Genomic DNA, 19844 nt, shown 5'->3' on the forward strand with positions numbered 1-19844 from the left:
GCACCCACTTACATGCTGTGTGCTGCAAGGGGCTATTGTGTCCCCGATGTTATTTAACATCTACATGCACCCCCTTGCCTAGATAGTCAGGAGGTATGGGCTGGGGTGCATCAATATGCGGATGACACCCTGCTCTGTCTATTGATGGGTGGCTAATCTGGCTGCGCCCCGAACAACTTGGACCTGGCACTACAAGCCATGACATCTTGGCTCAGGCTGAGTTGATTGAAGTTGAATCCAATGAAGATGGAAGTTTTCTATCTGAGTTGCGGTAGCTTGGGAAAGGAGATCCCCTTGCGGGTTTTTGATGGGGTGCCACTAATTCCAGTCCCAAAGGTCAAGAGCCTGGGAGTGCTCCTGGAGTCCTCATTGTCTATAGAGACCCAAGTAGCAACCACTGTCAAGTCTGCCTTTTTTCATCTGCAGTGGGTACGGCAGTTGACCCCTTTTCTGGAGCACCGCGACTTAGCAATGGTGATCCACACTATGGTCACCTCAGGAATAGACTACTGTAATGCCCTCTACATGGGGCTGCCCTTGACTCTGACTCGAAGACTGCAGCTAGTGCAGAACACTGCGACACGGTTGTTAATGGGGCTTCCTTGATGGGAGCACATTCAACCAGTGTTGAAAGAGCTGCACTGGCTGCCTATTGTGTTCTGAGTCCATTTCAAAGTGCTGGTATTGACCTTTAAAGCCCTATATGGCCGAGGACCTGTCTGTCTACGGGACCGCCTTTCCCCATATGTTCCCCAGAGATCACTGCATTCAGGAACTCCAAATCTGTTGTCTATCCCCAGACCAAGGGAGGCCATACTAGGCTCTGCATGGGCCAGGGCCTTCTCAGTGGCAGCACCAATGCTGTGGAATGCTCTCCTTGATGCCATAAGCGCCCTGCAGGAACTCTCCCAATTCCGCAGGGCTTGTAAACCCGAACTTTTTCGACAGGCCTATAGTAGATAGTGGGAGAAGGCTGCCGCTTTTATGCTGCTGAGCAATACCACTAGAAGGACCACCAACAGATAAACAGAAGATCGAATGTAATCTGATCTGCCTATGCTTCAAGATTCTGTACAGCACCTAACATTTTGTTCTAAATTGTTAATTGTTTATGTTTTATCGGTTTATACTTGGAACTGAGATTGTTGGTTTTACTATGATTGTTAGCCACCCTTAGTCCACTTTTGGAATGGGCAGGTTATAAATCAAAGGTAAATAAATAAATATTCCAAAGTATCCCTTCAAAACCCAGAGATAAGAATATTCACAGCATATGTACAAAAAAAGTTTCTCAGTTTCCTCTGAAGTGGGTTGGAGTATATTTATTCCTACAGAAAAATAAAAGTTGAGCGATCTAGAGGTCCTTTGTTGGTGGTAAATACTTAGCTGCAGAAGTTCTTGCACTCTCTTGAAGGAACTGCTGTGGGGGAGAAGTGTCTGTCTTCAGGATAAATCCTTTACGTTTGAAGATGTAAACTGTCTTGGCTATCCTCAGGTATTTTTAGTTCTCTCAAGAGAAGGTTGAAATGTTAATGGAAATAAAAGGATAGGTTACATTCCTAATAACTGACATGGTAAAAATAATTTTACCTTGCAAATTATTTAGGAAATGCATTTTATTAATATGCCTTAATATCATGAGAGGTGCCGTTTAGCATGCCAGAGTTAACCATTAATACTAGGTACAGTAAATACTGGCACTGCATGATGATTAATTTGTGCAATCTACTCTCCTTACAGAACTGATTGACAGTGCAAACTTAAGCCCATTGATTTCAGTGGACTGGGGTAATTATAACTTTGCTTGGGATTACACTGATAGCAAATAGATTTTGGTGTCTTCTCTCTGTCCAAAAGTAGCACAGATTATCAGGACTAGCTAACAAGACCATGTCCCTGTAAACTATGCTAGTAAAATGAACCAATAAAATGTCATTAATCATACAAGATTAATTTACAGATTTTTTTTTTAAAAAAAGGTTGAAATGTTTCTTTTCTATAGACATCATGCTTCTTTAATATGGCCACCCTGAGTTTACCACTTCCATTCTTTCTGCAGTTTTTCTATCAGCTTTTTGCATTGTGCCAAATTGGATGTCAGAGTCATGACTCAGGCATCCTGAGACCTCCCAAAGGATAACTAATGTTGCAGATTATATAAATCGCTTGCAACAACTTAATATTAACAGTAATATATTTAAAATCTTGCCTAAATTGAAAGAAATATTGTTCATTAGATCAGGTTTTTTTTAATTAAGCATATGCATATGAGATGGAAATGAGAAATGCATTCATTATATTTCTGCTTATTAATCCTTTATGCATAATTACATTTTACTGGTACACTGAAAGGTTGCTTAAATAAATGAAAAAAGGGACACATTTGTTTTTTTAAAAAAACCCGAACAGGCTTAATTTACTTAAAAAAAAATCCCAACATTCATCACTATGAATATTTATAAATGCATCAACTCTGAATTTCCACATTAAAAAAATAAACCCTTTCAGAAGGTTAATTGGCAAATATGAATTATCCTGTACTGTAAAAGTGGTGATGGTGGGGACAAAATACAGTATTATGGATCACTGAGAATCGATGTATTTACTTGATCGGTGTTCAGCCCCAGTGAAATTGTTTTCTGTGATCCCTTCCTGGATTATTTTTTTAGGTAAAAAGTAGATGTTTCTCCATAATTCCATAATACTACAGGAGAGGCTGTCATTCAGCAGTAGAGCATCTGTTTTACATGCAAAAGGCCCCTGGTTCAAATTCTGGCATCTCCAGTTAAAAGAATCAAAAAGTAGTTGCTAGGAAAGATCTCGGCCTGAGATTCTTGACAGCTATTGCCTGTCAGAATGGACTGTGCTGTCTTTGATAGACCACTGGTGTGACTATCTGTACTTCAGTTTCATGTATTTGTACTGTATTTGATGAAATTCACTGTTTGGTAGCATGATATCACACTGTGAATTACTTTGCCCCTGCCAGTTCTTTCCAGTGATGTGCAAAGAAGCAAGGAAACTTTGTGATGTGACATCCCCACATGGTAACTTTAATGAGATGTTATGGGGTTGGAGGAGGAAGTGGAGAAATTGACACTGGGAAGGCATTTTCAGCGGCAGGGATCCCTAGTTCTACTCTCATTCATGTGTTTTTGGGAGATATTTACTATACTCTTGTTACTTCCCCCATGATGAAGACTATTGCTACAAAAGATGCAGTAATTTGAACTTTATCTGAGCTTTATTGTCATAAATATCTTGGTAATTCATCTTGGTTACACTAAGTATATTAAAAATATATTATTTCCAGATTTTCCTTTCTGAATTTATATGAGAGCTTTAGGCATGCTTAGGATAGCTAGAAATAGAACTTGTAGCTGGGAATAGAGTGGGGTAACCAAAACGGTTGGAACAAAAGAAAAAAGTAAGTACGTAGTACAAACATAAGCATATAATTTAATAAAGTAAAAATAACAATCATGTGGATCAGCATGTAAGTATCTAATCCCAATATGAAGACAGATGTCCATTTATATAAATACAAGTTTGAAAATACATAAGAACATAAGAGAAGCCATGTTGGATCAGGCCAACGGCCCATCAAGTCCAACACTCTGTGTCACACAGTGGCAAAAAATTTTATATACACACATACACTGTGGCTAATAGCCACTGATGGACCTGTGCTCCATATTTTTATCTAAACCCTTCTTGAAGGTGGCTATACTTGTGGCCGCCACCACATCCTGTGGCAGTGAATTCCACATGTTAATCACCCTTGTCTCCAAATTCAAGAACCAGTACCAAACATGTTTCAGCACCTGGCCTTCCTCAGTGGTCTAAATCAAATTTAGCACACCATTAATTTAATAATAACATGCAGAAAACTGATTGTGCACAGAATGGACATGACATGAAGGGGGGAAATGAAAAATAATTATATGTATGTCCAGGGCTTGAATTCAGCAGCAGCTCACAGGAGCATAGCTCCTGAGCCTCCAGCCAGGGTCTGCATGCAGTGGAGATCTGCACACAGATCTCAGGGCATATGCTACTGAGCTCCTGCACCTTTTCCCCAACAAAACAAACCCTGTGTATGTCTAATGGGAGACAAAATTAATTTAAATTTTTGGAATACATGAAACTAGGATTGCTGCCTTACCCACACTAACACAGATCTGAAAAAAACGAAACCTTGTTGGGCCAGGCCATGCACATCATAAAATGTAATGCCAGGCAGCAGAGATTTAAACTTTATAAAAGACACAAACACTTCTAAAGTTTTTTTAAAAAGTAAAATAAAACATGCTTAAAACATCAGCACTCTTGCAGTATTTTGTTTGGTTAACAGTCTCTGATAACTAACACGTTTTGCTTTGAATTATTGCATCAAAAACTGGAGACAATGTCTGTGCTTTAGCAATATTGAGTATGTTTTCAGGTGTTGTTCAGATGTGTAAGTTGCAAACCTACTTTTAATTTATTGACATTCATTACAGAAATCTCATGGTCAATGCTCTGAGCCTAAGACCCAGGGGGAAGCATGAAATGGCTGAGCATTGTGAGCTTATGTACGTAAGTTGCTTCACATGCTGTTCAGGAACATGTAAAGACACCATGGCGCAGACTTAGGGTTATGCATTTGTCTACAAAACTATAATCTTCCCAGAAAAATAACTGCAACTGCTATGAGGCAATGCAACAACAGAGAGTCAACCATGAATTTCCTGCATTGTGCAAGGGATTAAACTAGATAACCCTGAAGGTCCCTTCCAACTCTATGATTCTATGTATAGTGGTCATTATCAGCCTACTGTCTGGGAAGTCTATGTCTCTGTTCAAAATCCTCAATAAATTAAAAGAAAATGTGAAATGTGAAAGAAAAATAAAAGGAAATGTGCTGGGTGAACTTGGTCTGGGCACACACACTCAGCTGAATCCACCTCACTGATTTGTTAATTCTCATCTAAATTGTTCACATGTGTTTCTGCTGAGAAAGTCTGGATCATGAGGGCATGAATACAGTGATAAAGGGGAGGCAAACAAGCCCAACAAAAAACACACACAGAAATGCTCTCAGTGCAGTAAGGCAAAAAAGCTCATACCCTGAATAAAACTTTGCTGGGCTTAAAGATGCTTTGTAAGATTCACAGTAACGAAACTAACAGAATGATTATTCCATTAACATATGATGACACTTTTACTTTGTATGGACCAGACATTTATATGGACCAGACATTAATTGATAAATTATATGAAGTTTAGTCAGTTGATTAAACCTACATATACAAAATCTTTGTTTCTGATACACACTATTTTTTTACTTCATTTATACCCCATCTTTCTCCCCAGTGTGGGTCCAAAGTGGCTTGCGTCACTCTCCTCCATTTTATCCACACAACAGCCTTTGAAGTAGGTTAGGCTAAAAGTGTATGATTGGCACAAGGATACCCAGCAAGCTTATATGGCACATCTGGGATTCATACCTGACTTTCCCAGATCCTAACCCAGCACTATTCCCACTACAGTATACTAGCTCTCAATAATAAAAGTAACATATTTTATTTCAAAACAAACTCATATTAAAATTCCCATTATAGATTAATATAGCCATAAAACAACTACATTATCTCAGCGATAATTTGATTGATACTTTATTGGCCACATGGGATAAATTTAACAATAAGCTTTTGCCTGCTATTTTGTCATAAAGACAATCAGAATTTAATTTAGTTCAGCATTTAAGTTGATTTATTGTATGGTAAAAACTTAATTTATTATGCTACATAGAACTTTTACCTAATAAGAATAAGCAGGGACAAGTGATGGTTCATTCCCCCCATCCTAGATACTTGGAAATTGGGATGTCTTGACCACACAAAGCTGATTAAATTAAATTCTTAGAACCAGTATGGTACATGCAAAATTAGCTGTAAATGCCAAGGGAAAAAATGTTAGCAAAAAGAGAAAGAGAGAGACTACCATATCCTGTTCAAAAGAGAATATGGAGTATAAATATTTTAATCAGTAAATAATCATTAATTTAATGTAATTATATAATGTATGAGCCTGCCTTGGCGGGGAGGGCAGAATATATATTAAATAAATAAAATAAAAATAAATAAAAAAGACTTGCAGTGTGAATTAGCAACCAAAATACAGAAGGGGATCAATATTTTTTCCTTAGAATGAGCAATAGAGAACATTTTTTTGAAATTCCTATATAGTAGTACTTGACCCCGTATAAGTGCTGTCAAGTTGCAGTAGAGTCATGGCAACTCCAGCGAGTGGCTTTCAAGGCAACTAAGACATAGAGGTAGTTTTTTCATTACCTTCATCTGCAGAGTCCGTCTTGGTGGTCTTCCCATCCAAAGTACTTAGGTTCTCAGATATGACAAAGTTGGGCTGTATTAGGGATGCCAGTCCCCAGGTGGGGGCAAGGGATTCCCTGATTTCATGGGCTCCAGCCCATCACCAGCCAGGTGGTTGGTGGGGGGAGGCCCCACCCCCAGAGTGATCCCTCTCCCTCTCCTCCTGTGAGGAAAAAGAAAAGAGTGGATGCTGGACTCACTTGCCCTGCAAATAGCAAATTGCAGGGCACCTGCTCTTTTCAAGAGGCAAGTTTGCCTCTTGCAAGGTAGACATATGAGGTCTTTGCTTCCCTCCCCACAACCATTTAAAGGGAAGGTCCCCTTTAAATGGTTGGAAGAAAGTAGGGGCACACGTGCTGCATCCAAAACATGATGATGCCACTCTGCATGATGTCACTGTGTTGGAGATGGCCACGCCTCTCCTGAAATTCTCCCCAAATTCCCTGCCTGGGAGAAGCTTGGAGCTGCCCACCCTATGTACCATGATGCTCTCCCTCTAGTCTTATAGAAAAATAATAGGAAAATAATATTTATTTAGACAGTTATTATCATGTCTTCTAGATTCTAATCCAGTCACTGCAACACACTGGTATCAATGGAAATATTGCCATTGTCCTGATAATAAAGTGTTAAAAAAGGGGAAGGCCTGCTTGCTTTTAAATGGTCCACAACAAATGGCCCCCACTGGTGAACCTCCTGATGGCACTTGGTTTTTTTTGGCCACTGTGTGTGTGACATAAGAGTGTTGGACTGGATGGACCATTGGCTTGATCCAACATGGCTTCTCTTATGTTCTTATGAACGTTCAGATGTATTTTGTGTCTTAAAATTAATTTATTTACTGGGTATATTGCCAAGAAATGTTATGATTTGAAATTGTTACTGCAAGAGTGACAAATCCAGGGGAAAAAAAATCAAAACAAGATGTTGTATAAATGTAAGTGAGCTGCTTTCACACACTCTGAATAATGCACTTTCAATCATCATTCAGTTCCCCTTAGCAATCATTTGCAAGTGGATCTTGCTGTTTCACACAATAAGGTCTATTAGAAAAGGAAATTGAAACTGGATTGGAAGTGTGTTATTCTACATGTGTGAAAGCACATGAAATCAGCTCTCCTTTTTGTTACATGAAGTCCCACCCCCCCTTTGAGAAATGCCAACCTTATATGGGTACCTTTGGTTCAGTGAATTTACTAGGGAGGTTGTGAATCTTACCATGAATACGTTCAACAGCTGGACCTACTGAATAAAGTTTGAATCCAGTTTGCTGCTTCAGACCAACATGGCTATCTCAGTTGAACTTACTGTGTTTGAAGGTGTTGATTAGATGTTATATGATCTCTGTTCTCTTCAGTTCATGATGAATGACCACAAATGCCTGCTGGACTGGTTTGTGCTGCATTTTTTCACAACTACTTATGTGCAAAGATGCTGTCAATTCAAAGTAATTGGCAGCTAATAGCACCATTAAGGACAATGCAGATGAATACCAAAATGGCAGGATTTTGTTGAAACTCAGTATTTACTGACGACTGATTTTTATGATCTGTGAATGATATAACTGTCTATTTAAACAATTGCCTGCTGAGCAGAGTAGTGATGCAGCAAGGATAGCAGGCAGGATTTATTTAAAAATACTTATATACCTGCCTTTCTCCCTGGCATCCCAGGACCCAAGGTAAATGATCATAATGAAAAAATAATAATAAACCAAATATTAAAAAACACTTTAGAGTCTAAAAGTTTAGACACAGAACTAAAAATGACTTAATTCTCCATGCAGCATGGTATCCCTCATGCCGAGGCTGCCCCCAAAACTCTCAGGAATAATTTTGTTTCACATATGTGCCAGAAGGATAGGAGTTCTAAATCATCATTCAGCCACCAAAAAAAAGAGTCAGAATGTGCCTTAGAGTAACAGGAAATAGACCTTGGTGAGAAAACTGGAGCTGCTGCACAGGAACATGTTGGGAAATAAAGTTGCCAGATGAGGGCTACAGATGAGGGGGGGGGGGACTTTTCAAGAGGCTCCAAGAGAGGGGAGGGAAGAGCTGAACTCCAAGCCAAGTTCTCACTGTTGCATTTTGAAGGGACCACATTCCTTTTAAATTTCCTCCCTCCACTGGAAATAATGGAGGATGGAGACTTTTGGGGGGGAGGGGCTCATAGAATTGGACCCCCTGGTCCATTAAAAAAATGGGAGATTTTTTGAGGAGAGGGTCCAGCAACTATGCTGAAAGGGTGGTGGCTCTACCTCAAAACACCCACCCCCAGCCCCAGATTCCCCTTGGATTGATTTTCCATTATATGCTTATGGGGACTGGTCTCTGTAGTGACCATCCCCCCGGTCACTTTCTTTTCTTTCTTATTTAAAAATATATTTATTTATACCCGTCACTTTCTGATATTCCTGAAGCAGGAGGAGAGGCTCCAAATTGAGGGATCCTCTGCCCCCAACTGGGGATTGGCAACCCTAGTCAGCCATTTTGTTGTGGTAACCGACTACCTATTCTCAAAATTCCATGAGTTCATCAAGGTTGGGAACCCCTTCTCTTGGATATATTTTAGGATGGACATTACTTTTGTCAGTCTGATGATGACTATGATGATGATGATTTAAAAATTATTCTGACTTGGAAATTTCATTCCAGATTTAAAATGTATGCACTAGTTTGCGTATAAGAATACATGGGACTGGGAATAATTAAGTTAATTTTAGGTAACTTGTTTAAGGAGTTTGTTTTACCCTGTCTGTTTCAGGTGATATTTGAATCAGTTTCACTGAAGGGTCATCCCGGATACATAGCTGTGGATGAAGTCAGAGTCCTTGCCCATCCGTGCAGTAAGTACAATCCCCCCACCATTCCTTCTCACCACAATAAAGTATTACATAAGACCCTGCATCACGAGAAGTAATTCATCCAATTCAATCAAATCTCAGATATCTTCTTTTATCCTTTGTAAATACTTACAGAGGGAAGGCAATCAGCTCTGAATAAATACGTAATTTCTCAAGTTGTGCAACAGGCAGAACTGCTATGAATGTGCAGCTAGTGCCAAAATCCTAGTCCATTATTAAGGTCTCTTGATTGTTAGCTCTGATTCAAACCAATGAAGGGGGAGAATTGCAGGGTTCCAACAGTACCCGTATAGAGCTATCTTAGGGAGGAGAGAGGGAGTAGGGCAGCCTTCATGCTCAAAACTAAGAAAATTAGGCAACATTCACTCTTTGAAAGAAATGCCCTGGAGTGCCTTTTCTTTAAAGGAATGTAAATTATTTCAGTGCTTCCATGAAAGGATTTAACAAATATGTATCACTTTCAAAGCATTTGGCTCTTACTGAGAAGTAGAGAAATACGTTAAAAATTGTTTCACTACAAACCCCAGGCTGATGCATTTTTTTTTAGCTCTTTTATCCATTAAACAAACAAACAAAAGCAAAATCCAATTAGAGTTTCTTATTCAACTGTCATTACAGATGTCCAAATTGTAACATTCAGATAAACTTCTTTGGATCCAGGGTTGTTCAGATGTTACATTAGGCTATTTTCACACTTGGAAGAGCTGCCTGGTATCTGTGTTTGTGTAAGGTGTAATGCTGTCTTCCTGTTGGTGTAATGCAGCCCAAAAGCTCTCTGATTACAACAGGAGATAGGCATCTATCAGTTTTGCCATGAACTCTGCTTATGTCATTTTTTGTAGTCTGGTAGGATGAAGCTGCTTTGGAATTTGGAGAGAATGTAGGATAGGTTTACATCCCAGATGGTTTTGAACTGGACTTAGCTAAGCCTACTAAAGGTAAATGACATCATTTACCTACTAAAGGTAAATGTGTGTCTGCAGCAGACTGTAGCACGTGGATCTCCCACCATAATGACATCACCTAGGATGGAACTGAAAAGGTAACCCCAATTCACTCTGACAGACTGCAATATGGACTTGATATGCTCAGCATATTATAGCTCAATGGGGTACCCTTTTCAGAATCTACCCTCCCCTGGGGGGGAGACCCTCTGGAATATTTTGCTTTATAAATATGGTGGAAAGATTGTACCATAATATTATTTCTCTCTAGTGGGCTCAGTGATCTGAATGGGAAGGCTGGAGTTGTTCATGGAAAGCATAAAACATATGGCTTGTATATGAGGCCTCTTTACCTGGTTTTAGTATAGGGTTGCCAGCCTCCAGGTGGGACCTGGAGATCTCCTGCTTTTACAACTGATCTCCAGCTGGCAGGAGTTAGCTCCCCTGGAGAAAATCGCTGCTTGGAAGGGTGGACTCTATGGCTTTGTATCATGCTAAGGCCCCTCCACCCAAACCCCACCCTCTCCTGACTCCACCCCCAAAGTCTCCAGATATTTTCCAACACAGACCTATTTTAGTAGCATTATGAATGGATTTGATATTTATTTATTTATTTATCTATCTATCTATCTATCTATCTATCTATCTATCTATCTATCTATCTATCTATCTATCTATCTATCTATCTATCTATCTATCTATCTAAGATTTATATCCCGCCCTTCCCACTAGGTGGCTCAGGGCGGCTTACAACATATAAAACTAACATGGAATCTAAAATTAAACATTAAAATTAACATTTCATAATTTACAGTTAAAAATCTAAACAATTGTTATATACATACACATTAAACTCAGATGGCGGTCCTACAGCTACACTCATCGGTTACAAGTTCAGTATTTGATGTTCAGTCTTCAATATTCAGTACTCAGTGCTGATTAGTTGTGGGCCAGCCGGAAGAGGGATGTCTTACAGGCCCTGCGGAATTGAGTAAGATCCCGCAGGGCCCTTACCTCTTCCGGCAGCTGGTTCCACCAAGATGGAGCCATTACGGAGAAGGCCCGGTCTCTTGTAACTTTCAAGCGGGCTTCCTTTGGCCCTGGGACAACCAGGAGGTTTTGGGTTCCTGATCTTAGTGCTCGCTGGGGAACGTGTGGGAAGAGACGGTCCTTCAGGTAGGCAGGTCCTAGGCCATATAGGGCTTTAAAGGTAACGACCAGCACCTTGTATCGAACTCGGTAAGATATTGGCAGCCAGTGCAGAGCCCGAAGTCCCGGCTGGATGTGCTCCCACCTTGGGAGCCCTAATAACAACCGGGCGGCGGTGTTCTGCACCAGCTGCAATTTCCGGGTTCGGCACAGGGGCAGCCCCATGTAGAGGGCATTGCAGTAGTCCAACCTCGAGGTGACCGTAGCATGGATCACCGTTGCTAGATCGTCGCGCTCCAGGAAGGGAGCCAGCTGCCTTGCCCGCCTAAGATAGAAAAATGCGGACTTGGCAGTGGCTGCTATCTGGGCCTCCATTGTTAAGGAAGGCTCCAGAAGTACCCCCAGGCTCCTGATATATGAAGGTGGGGATTAGGGTTTGAAATTTCCCAGATCTTTTTAAAAACAATTTCTTGCTTCTGCTTCTTTTTGTTTTTAGTCTGAGGTGTTTCTAATATATAGCCCTTTTCTGGTTTCTGTTAAGCATTTTTTTCAACAGCCAGACCAATCTCATTGGTTATAGTTAAAGCAATGGGGGGGGGGGGGGAAACACCTTTTTAAAAAATATTTTCCTTTTCACTTAATGTAATATACAAATATTGGAGGCACTGCTGAGAACTGTTTACTTGAATCTGAAGTCACCCACAAATATTTTCTTTTCTTTTTTTGTTTTCTTTTGTAATAACTTCCTTTTTTTCCTTCAGAAGCTTCAATTCAATAGCATTATCATCAATTTAACATCCTGTTTGATTTATTAAATATGAAGGGTATGGAAGATACCAACTGTCAACATAGTTGGCTGTATATATGTTGTGGAGCAGTATAGTTTTATACCAAGGCCGCTCGATTTCAAGTGACAGATCTATGACCCTGTCTGGGACAATAGCTAGTACATCAGTAAATTGTGACATAGATAAACTACTGAACAGCTAACAGGGACAGCCTAGCACTATTTCTCATAGTTGATGGGACTTGGTGCTTCAAAACCATGGTGGTGGTGCTGCTCACTAAATAGCAGCTTTTTCAAAATCATACATATAGATGTGGACTATATAATTGCTGTGTAATAACTTAATTTCAGACTAGCTATATTTGGCTAAAAGAGGTGTGTGTGCAAATCCTCTTTTCTTAGAGAACATTTAGATACAGCCTACATATTCTGTATTGCCTGCCCCTAGTTTATGAACAAGCATTGTGAAGATGTTCTGAGAAATGAACCTGTTCACAGAGAAGGCTTCCCAACCACAGAGAAGGCTTCCCACCAGGGCAGGGGACCCCTGAATTTGCAGCCTCCTCCCCCGCTCTCCAAAAATCCAGAAGCGGGGTGTGTGGGGGGGTGGGAAACGGCGCCAATTTTAGTTCCACTCTTCCCATTGAGTTTCCCAGTTAGGTTCTTCTGCTTTCCGAGGCTGCTTCTCGCCCCCAGTCAGCTGGCCAGAGGGGGAAGCCCTGTCCCCAGAGGATCATGTGCCTTTCTACCTCCGGAGGCTTCAGTCTCCGATTGAAAGGCTTCAACTCTGGTGTGTCTGTGTTGCTCTAAAGAAGCTGGCAGCAACTTGTGAGTAGAGAGGCCAGATTCACCAGAAACCGGGCGGGTGGGGGGGGGGAAGGAGAGGGAAACGTCTTCATTATTCCCTATGTGGAGATCGCTTCTCATAGGGTATAATGGGGAATTAATCTGGAGGTTTTGGGGGCTCTGGGGGAGCTGTTTTTTGAGGTAGAGGCACCAGATTTTCAGTATAGTATCTAGTGCCTCTCCCCAAAGTACCCCCCCCCCCAAGTTTCAAAACGATTGGACCAGGGGGTCCCATTCTATGAGCCACAAAAGAAGGTGCCCCTATCCTTCATTATTTCCTATGGAAGGAAGACATTTAAAAAGGTGTGCTGTCCCTTTAAATGTGATGGCCAGAACTCTCTTGGAGTTCAATTATGCTTGTCATACCTTTGTTCCTGGCTCTGCCCCCAGTGTCTCCTGGCTCCACCCCCAAAGTCTCCTGGCTCCACCTCCAAAGTCCCCAGATATTTCTTGAATTGGACTTGGCAACCCTATCACAGAGAAGTGAGTTTGCTGTCATTACCAACTCATGTGAGGTAGACAAATCAGTACTGGGGAATCAGTTTGTTCACCCTCCTCTCTAAGAGTAAGCAGACACAGTTTACTGGCTTCCAGAGCTCTTGATTTTGGCAGTGTTAATGGAGACACCTTTTGTGTGCTGTTTTACTTGATCCCAGCCTCTATGTAGTGCTTTCTTAGAAATAAGCACTATTAAATTCAGTGTAAACATGCAGGATACATGTAAGTTTCCTTTTTAAAATGAGCATCGATTTAATGTGCATGAAGCAACAAGAGGATTTCTTAAGTCTTAGGAAAAATGTCTTTTTTCAGGATTGCTATGAAACTTTCTAATTGTACTGTTAATGTTTTTTTCTTATACAAAAGGAATTTGCTTTTTTGCTTGCAGCACACATTAATTGAAACACGTTCTTGAGAAATGTTAATGTTTTTAGAAGTGTAATATCTTGTCCAAGATTGTCAACACTTTAGTTTTTTAGCCTGAACACGGAACCATATTGTATAAAAACAGACTCTCTAGATTACAAATTTTTTTTGCTAAGTTGTGTGGTTCATGGTAAAATGAGTCTGTTTTGTTTAACATGACTGACTTTCACAATGTATCTCTCTTCTACAATTATATTCTATGCTACTCTATCCAGGTAATAAATTTTTATTTATTTATTTTTTGTTAGGAAAAGCTCCTCACTTCCTGCGGCTTCAAAATGTGGAGGTTAATGTTGGACAGAATGCAACATTCCAGTGTGTGGCTGGAGGAAAGTGGTCACAACATGACAAACTGTGGCTACAGGTAGGGTGAACACACTGTCTTGTTTTGTTTGCTTTTGAAAGGCTCCAAAACATTATGTAAATTCAAGGGTCTTTTGGAACTAAATTAGAGTTTCCAAAGCATTTTTAAGGTAGCAACTTTAACAGCATGCTGGAATTCAGATTTATTTCAAGGTCATGCAATGTCATACTAAATAATGGCGTAAAGTTCAATCAAACCTATGGCCTGATTGTGTAGCATGTACTCAGACATCCTCTTTAAAAAATCATGCAAAATGATGAGTTTCAAGTCTAGCCCCTAGTGTCTTGAGGCACTGCTACAGTGCCAGGAAGAAATTAAAATCATGCATCTTGTCCACTGGATGCCCTTTGATGCGCCATAAATTATACATAGTGGAATTCTTGGAAGGGGTTTTTGCAAATCCAAACTTTTCTTATTAATTGTAATTTTTCATTTATGCTGTAACTTTATGGTTCAATACTAAAGGCAAATGATTGCCATTCACTAGTACAGTTTATCCCTGACCTGGGTAGGACAAGGTAGCTTGATTTCATCAGATCTCAGAAGCTAAGCATGGTCAGTCTTGGTTAGTATTTAGATGGGAGACCACTAAGGAATACCAGGGTTACTACACAGAGGCAGGCAATAGCAAACTGCTTCTGAAAGTCTCTTGCCTTGAAAACTCACTGTGGTCACTAGAAGTTGGCTTTGACTTGAAGGCATAAATAAACAAATACATACACACACACTTTATGGTGGAGTTTGACTTCAGTTAAATCACTGGGATGACTCTGAAAGTTAACAACAGGAAGATTATGGAAAGGACTATGAGGATCACAAACTGAAATTAATTTTTACAGTTATGTATTGTCCATCTTAATATTGGCCAGTATCCAACCATCTACGTACAGCAATTTTCATGTTTTCCTCTCCATTCCTGCAACTTCTTCTAATAAGAAAGGTAATTTCTGGGGTCAAAGATATGTGCAGGCTTTAGGTTGATGGGATGGTCTGTGAAGGAGTTGAAATCAATTTTTCCTCAGTAGGGCTGGGCTTGCAGAAGGGGAAGTGGTTTTTACTCCCTTGTTCTCTTTCCCTTCAGCTCCTACCCCAACCCACATAGCTGTTCATCTGAGTGGGTCTGTCAGCTCTGGAAATTATCTTTCCAAGAGTTGGAAGCACTCCAAAAGGATCTGTTGAGGCTGGGTGACTGGGCGTCAACATGGCAAATGAGGTTCAATGTGGCCAAGTGCAAGGTAATGCACATTGAGGCCAAAACTCCTAAAAATAAATGCAAGTTGATAGGGTGTGAACTGGAGGAGACTGACCAAGAGAGAGATCTTGGGGTCATGGTAGATAACTCACTGAAAATGTCAAGACAGTGTGCGACTGCAATAAAAAAGGCCAATGCTATGCTGGGAATTATTAGGAAGGGAGTTGAAAACAAATCAGCCAGTATCATAATGCTCCTGTATAAATTGATGGTGTGACCTCTTTTGGAGTACTGTGTACAATTCTGGTAACCGCACCTCAAAAAAGATATTATAGCATTGAAAAAAGTGCAGAAAAGGGCAACTAGAATGATTAAAGGTTTGGAACACTCTCCCTATGAGGAAAGGATAAAATGCTTGGGGCTCTTTAGCTTGGAGAAACATCAACTGAGGGATGACATGAGAGAGGTTTACAAGTTTATGTATAGGATAGAGAAGGTAAAGAAAGAAGTACTTTTCTCCCTTTCTCACAATACGAGAACTCATGGACACTCAATGAAATTGCTGAGCAGTTGGGTTAGAAGGGATAAAAGGAAGTACTTCTTCACCCAAAGGGTGATTAACACATGGAATTCACTGCCACATGAGGTGGTGGCAGTTGTAAGCATAGACAGTTTCAAGAGGGGAATGGATAAACATATGGAGCAGAAGTCCATCAGTGGCTATTAGCCACAGCATATTGTTGGAACTCTCTGTCTGGGGCAAGTGATGCTTTGTATTCTTGGTGCTTGGGAGGGGCAGCAGTGGGAGGGCTTTTAGTGTCCTGGCCCCACTGATGGACCTCCTGATGGTACTTGGTTTTTTTGGCCATTGTGTGACACAGAGTGATGGACTGGATGGGCCGTTGGCCTGATCCAACATGGCTTCTCTTATGTTCTTATTAAGTGGATGAAGAAATGGAGAGGAGTAGAGGAAAACTGCATATTCCATGCATGGCATGGTAGAATATTGCCCACTGTAATTTTTATTGTAACAAAATTCAGAACATCAGCACAAATGAGCAAAATTTGCAAGTCTGTGTGAACACTCTTCCTATCACGAGGAGTCCAAGTGAACTGGAAAACCTGAAGAATAATAGTATCCAAAAATCAGAATGCTTTAAAACTTTTCTTCTTATGGATTTGTCTCCAGATGTTTGGAATTGGAATTATGAAATATCTGTTCTTGTTTTCAAAAAGGAATAAATTCAGTAGGGATACTTAGAAGTTTCAGTCTTTATTTCAAAATTTTGCACAGAATGTTGTGCAGGATTGGTTTGTTGCAGCTTTCTATTCAGCACACTGCAACTCTAGTCAGTAAAACACTGCAAAAAGGCAATTGTGATGTGACTGTGTATGTATGGCTGTATTAAAATACATTTTTAATACTGTGCTTTGTTAATACACAAGTAAACCTCCACATAGAAAGGCTCTTTGATGTGATCACACATATGTTTATATCAGAATTACCATTTTTGTCATAACATTTGATCACCTGATGGCTTGCTTCAGGTCCGCAAGTCACATCAGGAATGATGGAAAATTTGACAAACTGCTTCTGTGGAAACAGGGTATAAATGTTCATGATTTTGCAAAAAAAAAAAATTGTTAAACATGTGAGCTCTGATCCCCTGTCTGCTGCCACCATCTCTCTTCCACATCTGCCATACTACATTTTGCTCTGAGTGACTCACAGATGAGAGGAGTCTCTCTGTACCCCTTACAGCTGTCTGATCCAGAATTAGGGGAGGGTATGATTCGGTGGTAGAGCACCTAGTTGGCATGCAGAAGGTCCCAGGCTGAATCCCCAGCATCAACAGCTAAAGAGAAAAAAAGTGATCATGTAATAGGTGATGTGAAAGACCTCTACTTGAGACCTTGGAGAAGTTTTGCCAGTCTGAGTAGACAATATTGATCTTGATAGCCCAGTGGTCTGATTCAGTATAAGACAGTATTATGTTCAGATTTTTTAATAGTAAATGCAGCTGCAGTTTTCAGATTGGTAATAATTTGAATATGCAAATACTCACCATGCTTTGTTATTGATGTCCCATCTCCCAAACTATTTTCTGCCCAAAGAAGAAAACAGTTTATTTGTATCAAAATGTACTCTCCAAATCCAGAGTGAAAAGTAGTTTATAGATTGACTTTGTCTAACTTTTAAAATTTATTAAGTTGGGTAGCTGTGTTGGTCTGAAGCAATAGAATAAAGTTTGAGTCCAGTGGCACCCTTAAGACCAACAAACCTTTATTCTGGGCATTAGCTTCCATGTGCATGCTGATGAAGTGTGCATGAACAAGAAAGCTTATTCCCAGCATTATCTATTAATAATAAAGGTGCCACTGGACTCAACCTTTGTTCTTTTATAATTTATTAAGCATTTATATTCCTTCCTTTATTTAAGTGCTTATATCCTGTCCTTCAACCAAATGGTTCTTGTGGTGGTTCTCGCTTAAAATCCAAGTTAAATCACAGTGGAATTTATTTAAAACAAAGCACACATTATCAGCAGTCTAAAAAGTTAGCAGTATCAAAAGGAAAAAAATTCCACAAATGTGTCAAAAACACACTTACAACACAGCACTGATAAAATATATATGTTGGAAATATGTATCTGTTCTGTATGTACCTCGAGGTTGGACTACTGTAATGCCCTCTACATGGGGCTACCCTTGTGCCGGACCCGGAAACTGCAGTTAGTGCAGAACGCTGCTGCCCGGCTGCTACTAGGGCTCCCAAGATGGGAGCACATTCGGCCGGGGCTCCGGGATCTGCACTGGCTGCCAGTAATATTCCGAGTCCAGTACAAGGTGTTGGTCATTACCTTTAAAGCCCTATATGGCCTTGGACCTGTCTACCTTAGGGACCGTCTCTCCCCACACGTTCCCCAGAGAGTACTACGCTCGGGTTCACAAAACCTGCTGGTAGTCCCTGGGCCAAAGGAGGCCCGTCTAAAATCCACCAGGGATCGGGCCTTCTCAATAGCGGCACCTTATTGGTGGAACCAGCTGCCGGAGGAGGTGTGGGCCCTGCGGGACCTAGGGCAGTTCCTCAGGGCCTGTAAGACAGCCCTCTTCCGGCAGGCCTATAACACCTAACTGATAATGAGAACATCTCTGGATGGAATAAAATGCTCCTATAGACCGCTGGTTTTATCTTATCTTGTTTTATTAATTATGGTTTTAATTGTATTTGTAAATGTTTTAAATCGAATTGTATGAATTATTATGCTGTGAGCCGCCCTGAGACACTTCGGTGAGAAGGGCGGGATATAAGTCCACTAAATAAATAAATAAATAAAATGTCCTTTGCAATGTTCTAAAGTTCCAGTCATTATAGGGTTAACACTGTGCCTGATTCCCTATTGTCTTCATGACCTGGGAAGAAGTTACTGACTTGTGTCAATCAAGGTCTAGAAATGGGAAAACCTGTTTTGTTTGTTTGGTCAGTTAGTCAGGTGACTTCCTTTGTTCAGGCAGAGAGGTCAAGAAGAAAGAGGAAGTGGTCTTCCATTAAGCACATGATCTTCTAGTGTGAGGATGTAGTTCTATAGTGTTTGTTATTTTCACTTCCCAGTACCCTTTCCCTGTAGAAATAAGTATGTTTTTGCTTTTTCATGTTAAATGCCTCTCAATGATTATTTGATCCAGTGATCCATCACACTGTTTGAGATAAAGAAATAGATTTTCAAACAGAATTCCCTAACAAAATTGGTAGCAGAGGATGGTTCTTGGTTTTTGCCATCAAGCTGGTAGCTTATAGCATGGACTGTTTTTTGAACTCTAAATGATTTTTTAATCTGGATCGCCTTTCAGAGCATTTAGAAAGCAAGCTGCAATGCTGTGCAGACAAACCTCAATTTTAAAATGACGTCTTTTTTTCTCTTGCCATTGCTGAGAGCTTTCTGACTTAAATGAGCTTTGAATTCAGATTGTCTCGATTTGGAAACGCTGCTACTTTTGTCTAAAAGCCTCAGATGTGCTAGAAAGAGAATTTTCGGAGCTTTTTAACTCTTTTTCTGTGGATTACGTTGGAGACCTTGGAAGAGCTTTGCTGCAACCATGCGCGCACATTCAGCCGCCTTTTCTCTCCAGTGAGAAAGGAAGAATCTTTAACCCTGCCCTGCCTAATTGCTATGAAAAATGTCGAACCCAGAGAGAGGAGCCACTGGATCTTCTGTTTCCACGTCTTCAGAAACAGCTACTGTAAATCTTGGTTTTGGAACCGTGAGTAACCTATCAGTGATAGGATTTAGTACCCTGAAGTTAACTAAGAATAATGTCTCATTCTGGCTCTCGCTCCTAATGCAAAGACTTGAGATTTATGGGGCTGAATGAGTTTTGTCTAAAAATCCCCCTGAGAAT

General features: G+C 40.4%; 1 protein-coding gene across 1 annotated transcript in view; it reads left to right on the forward strand.

The window, feature by feature from the left end:
• PTPRT (protein tyrosine phosphatase receptor type T) overlaps positions 1–19844 on the forward strand; it is a 1094059-nt gene that overhangs the window by 400032 nt on the left and 674183 nt on the right. Inside the window, exons 4-5 of the mRNA XM_060230934.1 lie at positions 9138–9219; positions 14136–14251. Of these exons, the coding sequence (XP_060086917.1) occupies positions 9138–9219; positions 14136–14251 (198 nt within the window). The remainder of the gene's footprint in view (positions 1–9137; positions 9220–14135; positions 14252–19844) is intronic.

Source organism: Heteronotia binoei, chromosome 2 (assembly GCF_032191835.1).
Source record: "Heteronotia binoei isolate CCM8104 ecotype False Entrance Well chromosome 2, APGP_CSIRO_Hbin_v1, whole genome shotgun sequence".
In the NCBI taxonomy this organism is placed as follows: Eukaryota; Metazoa; Chordata; class Lepidosauria; order Squamata; family Gekkonidae; genus Heteronotia; species Heteronotia binoei.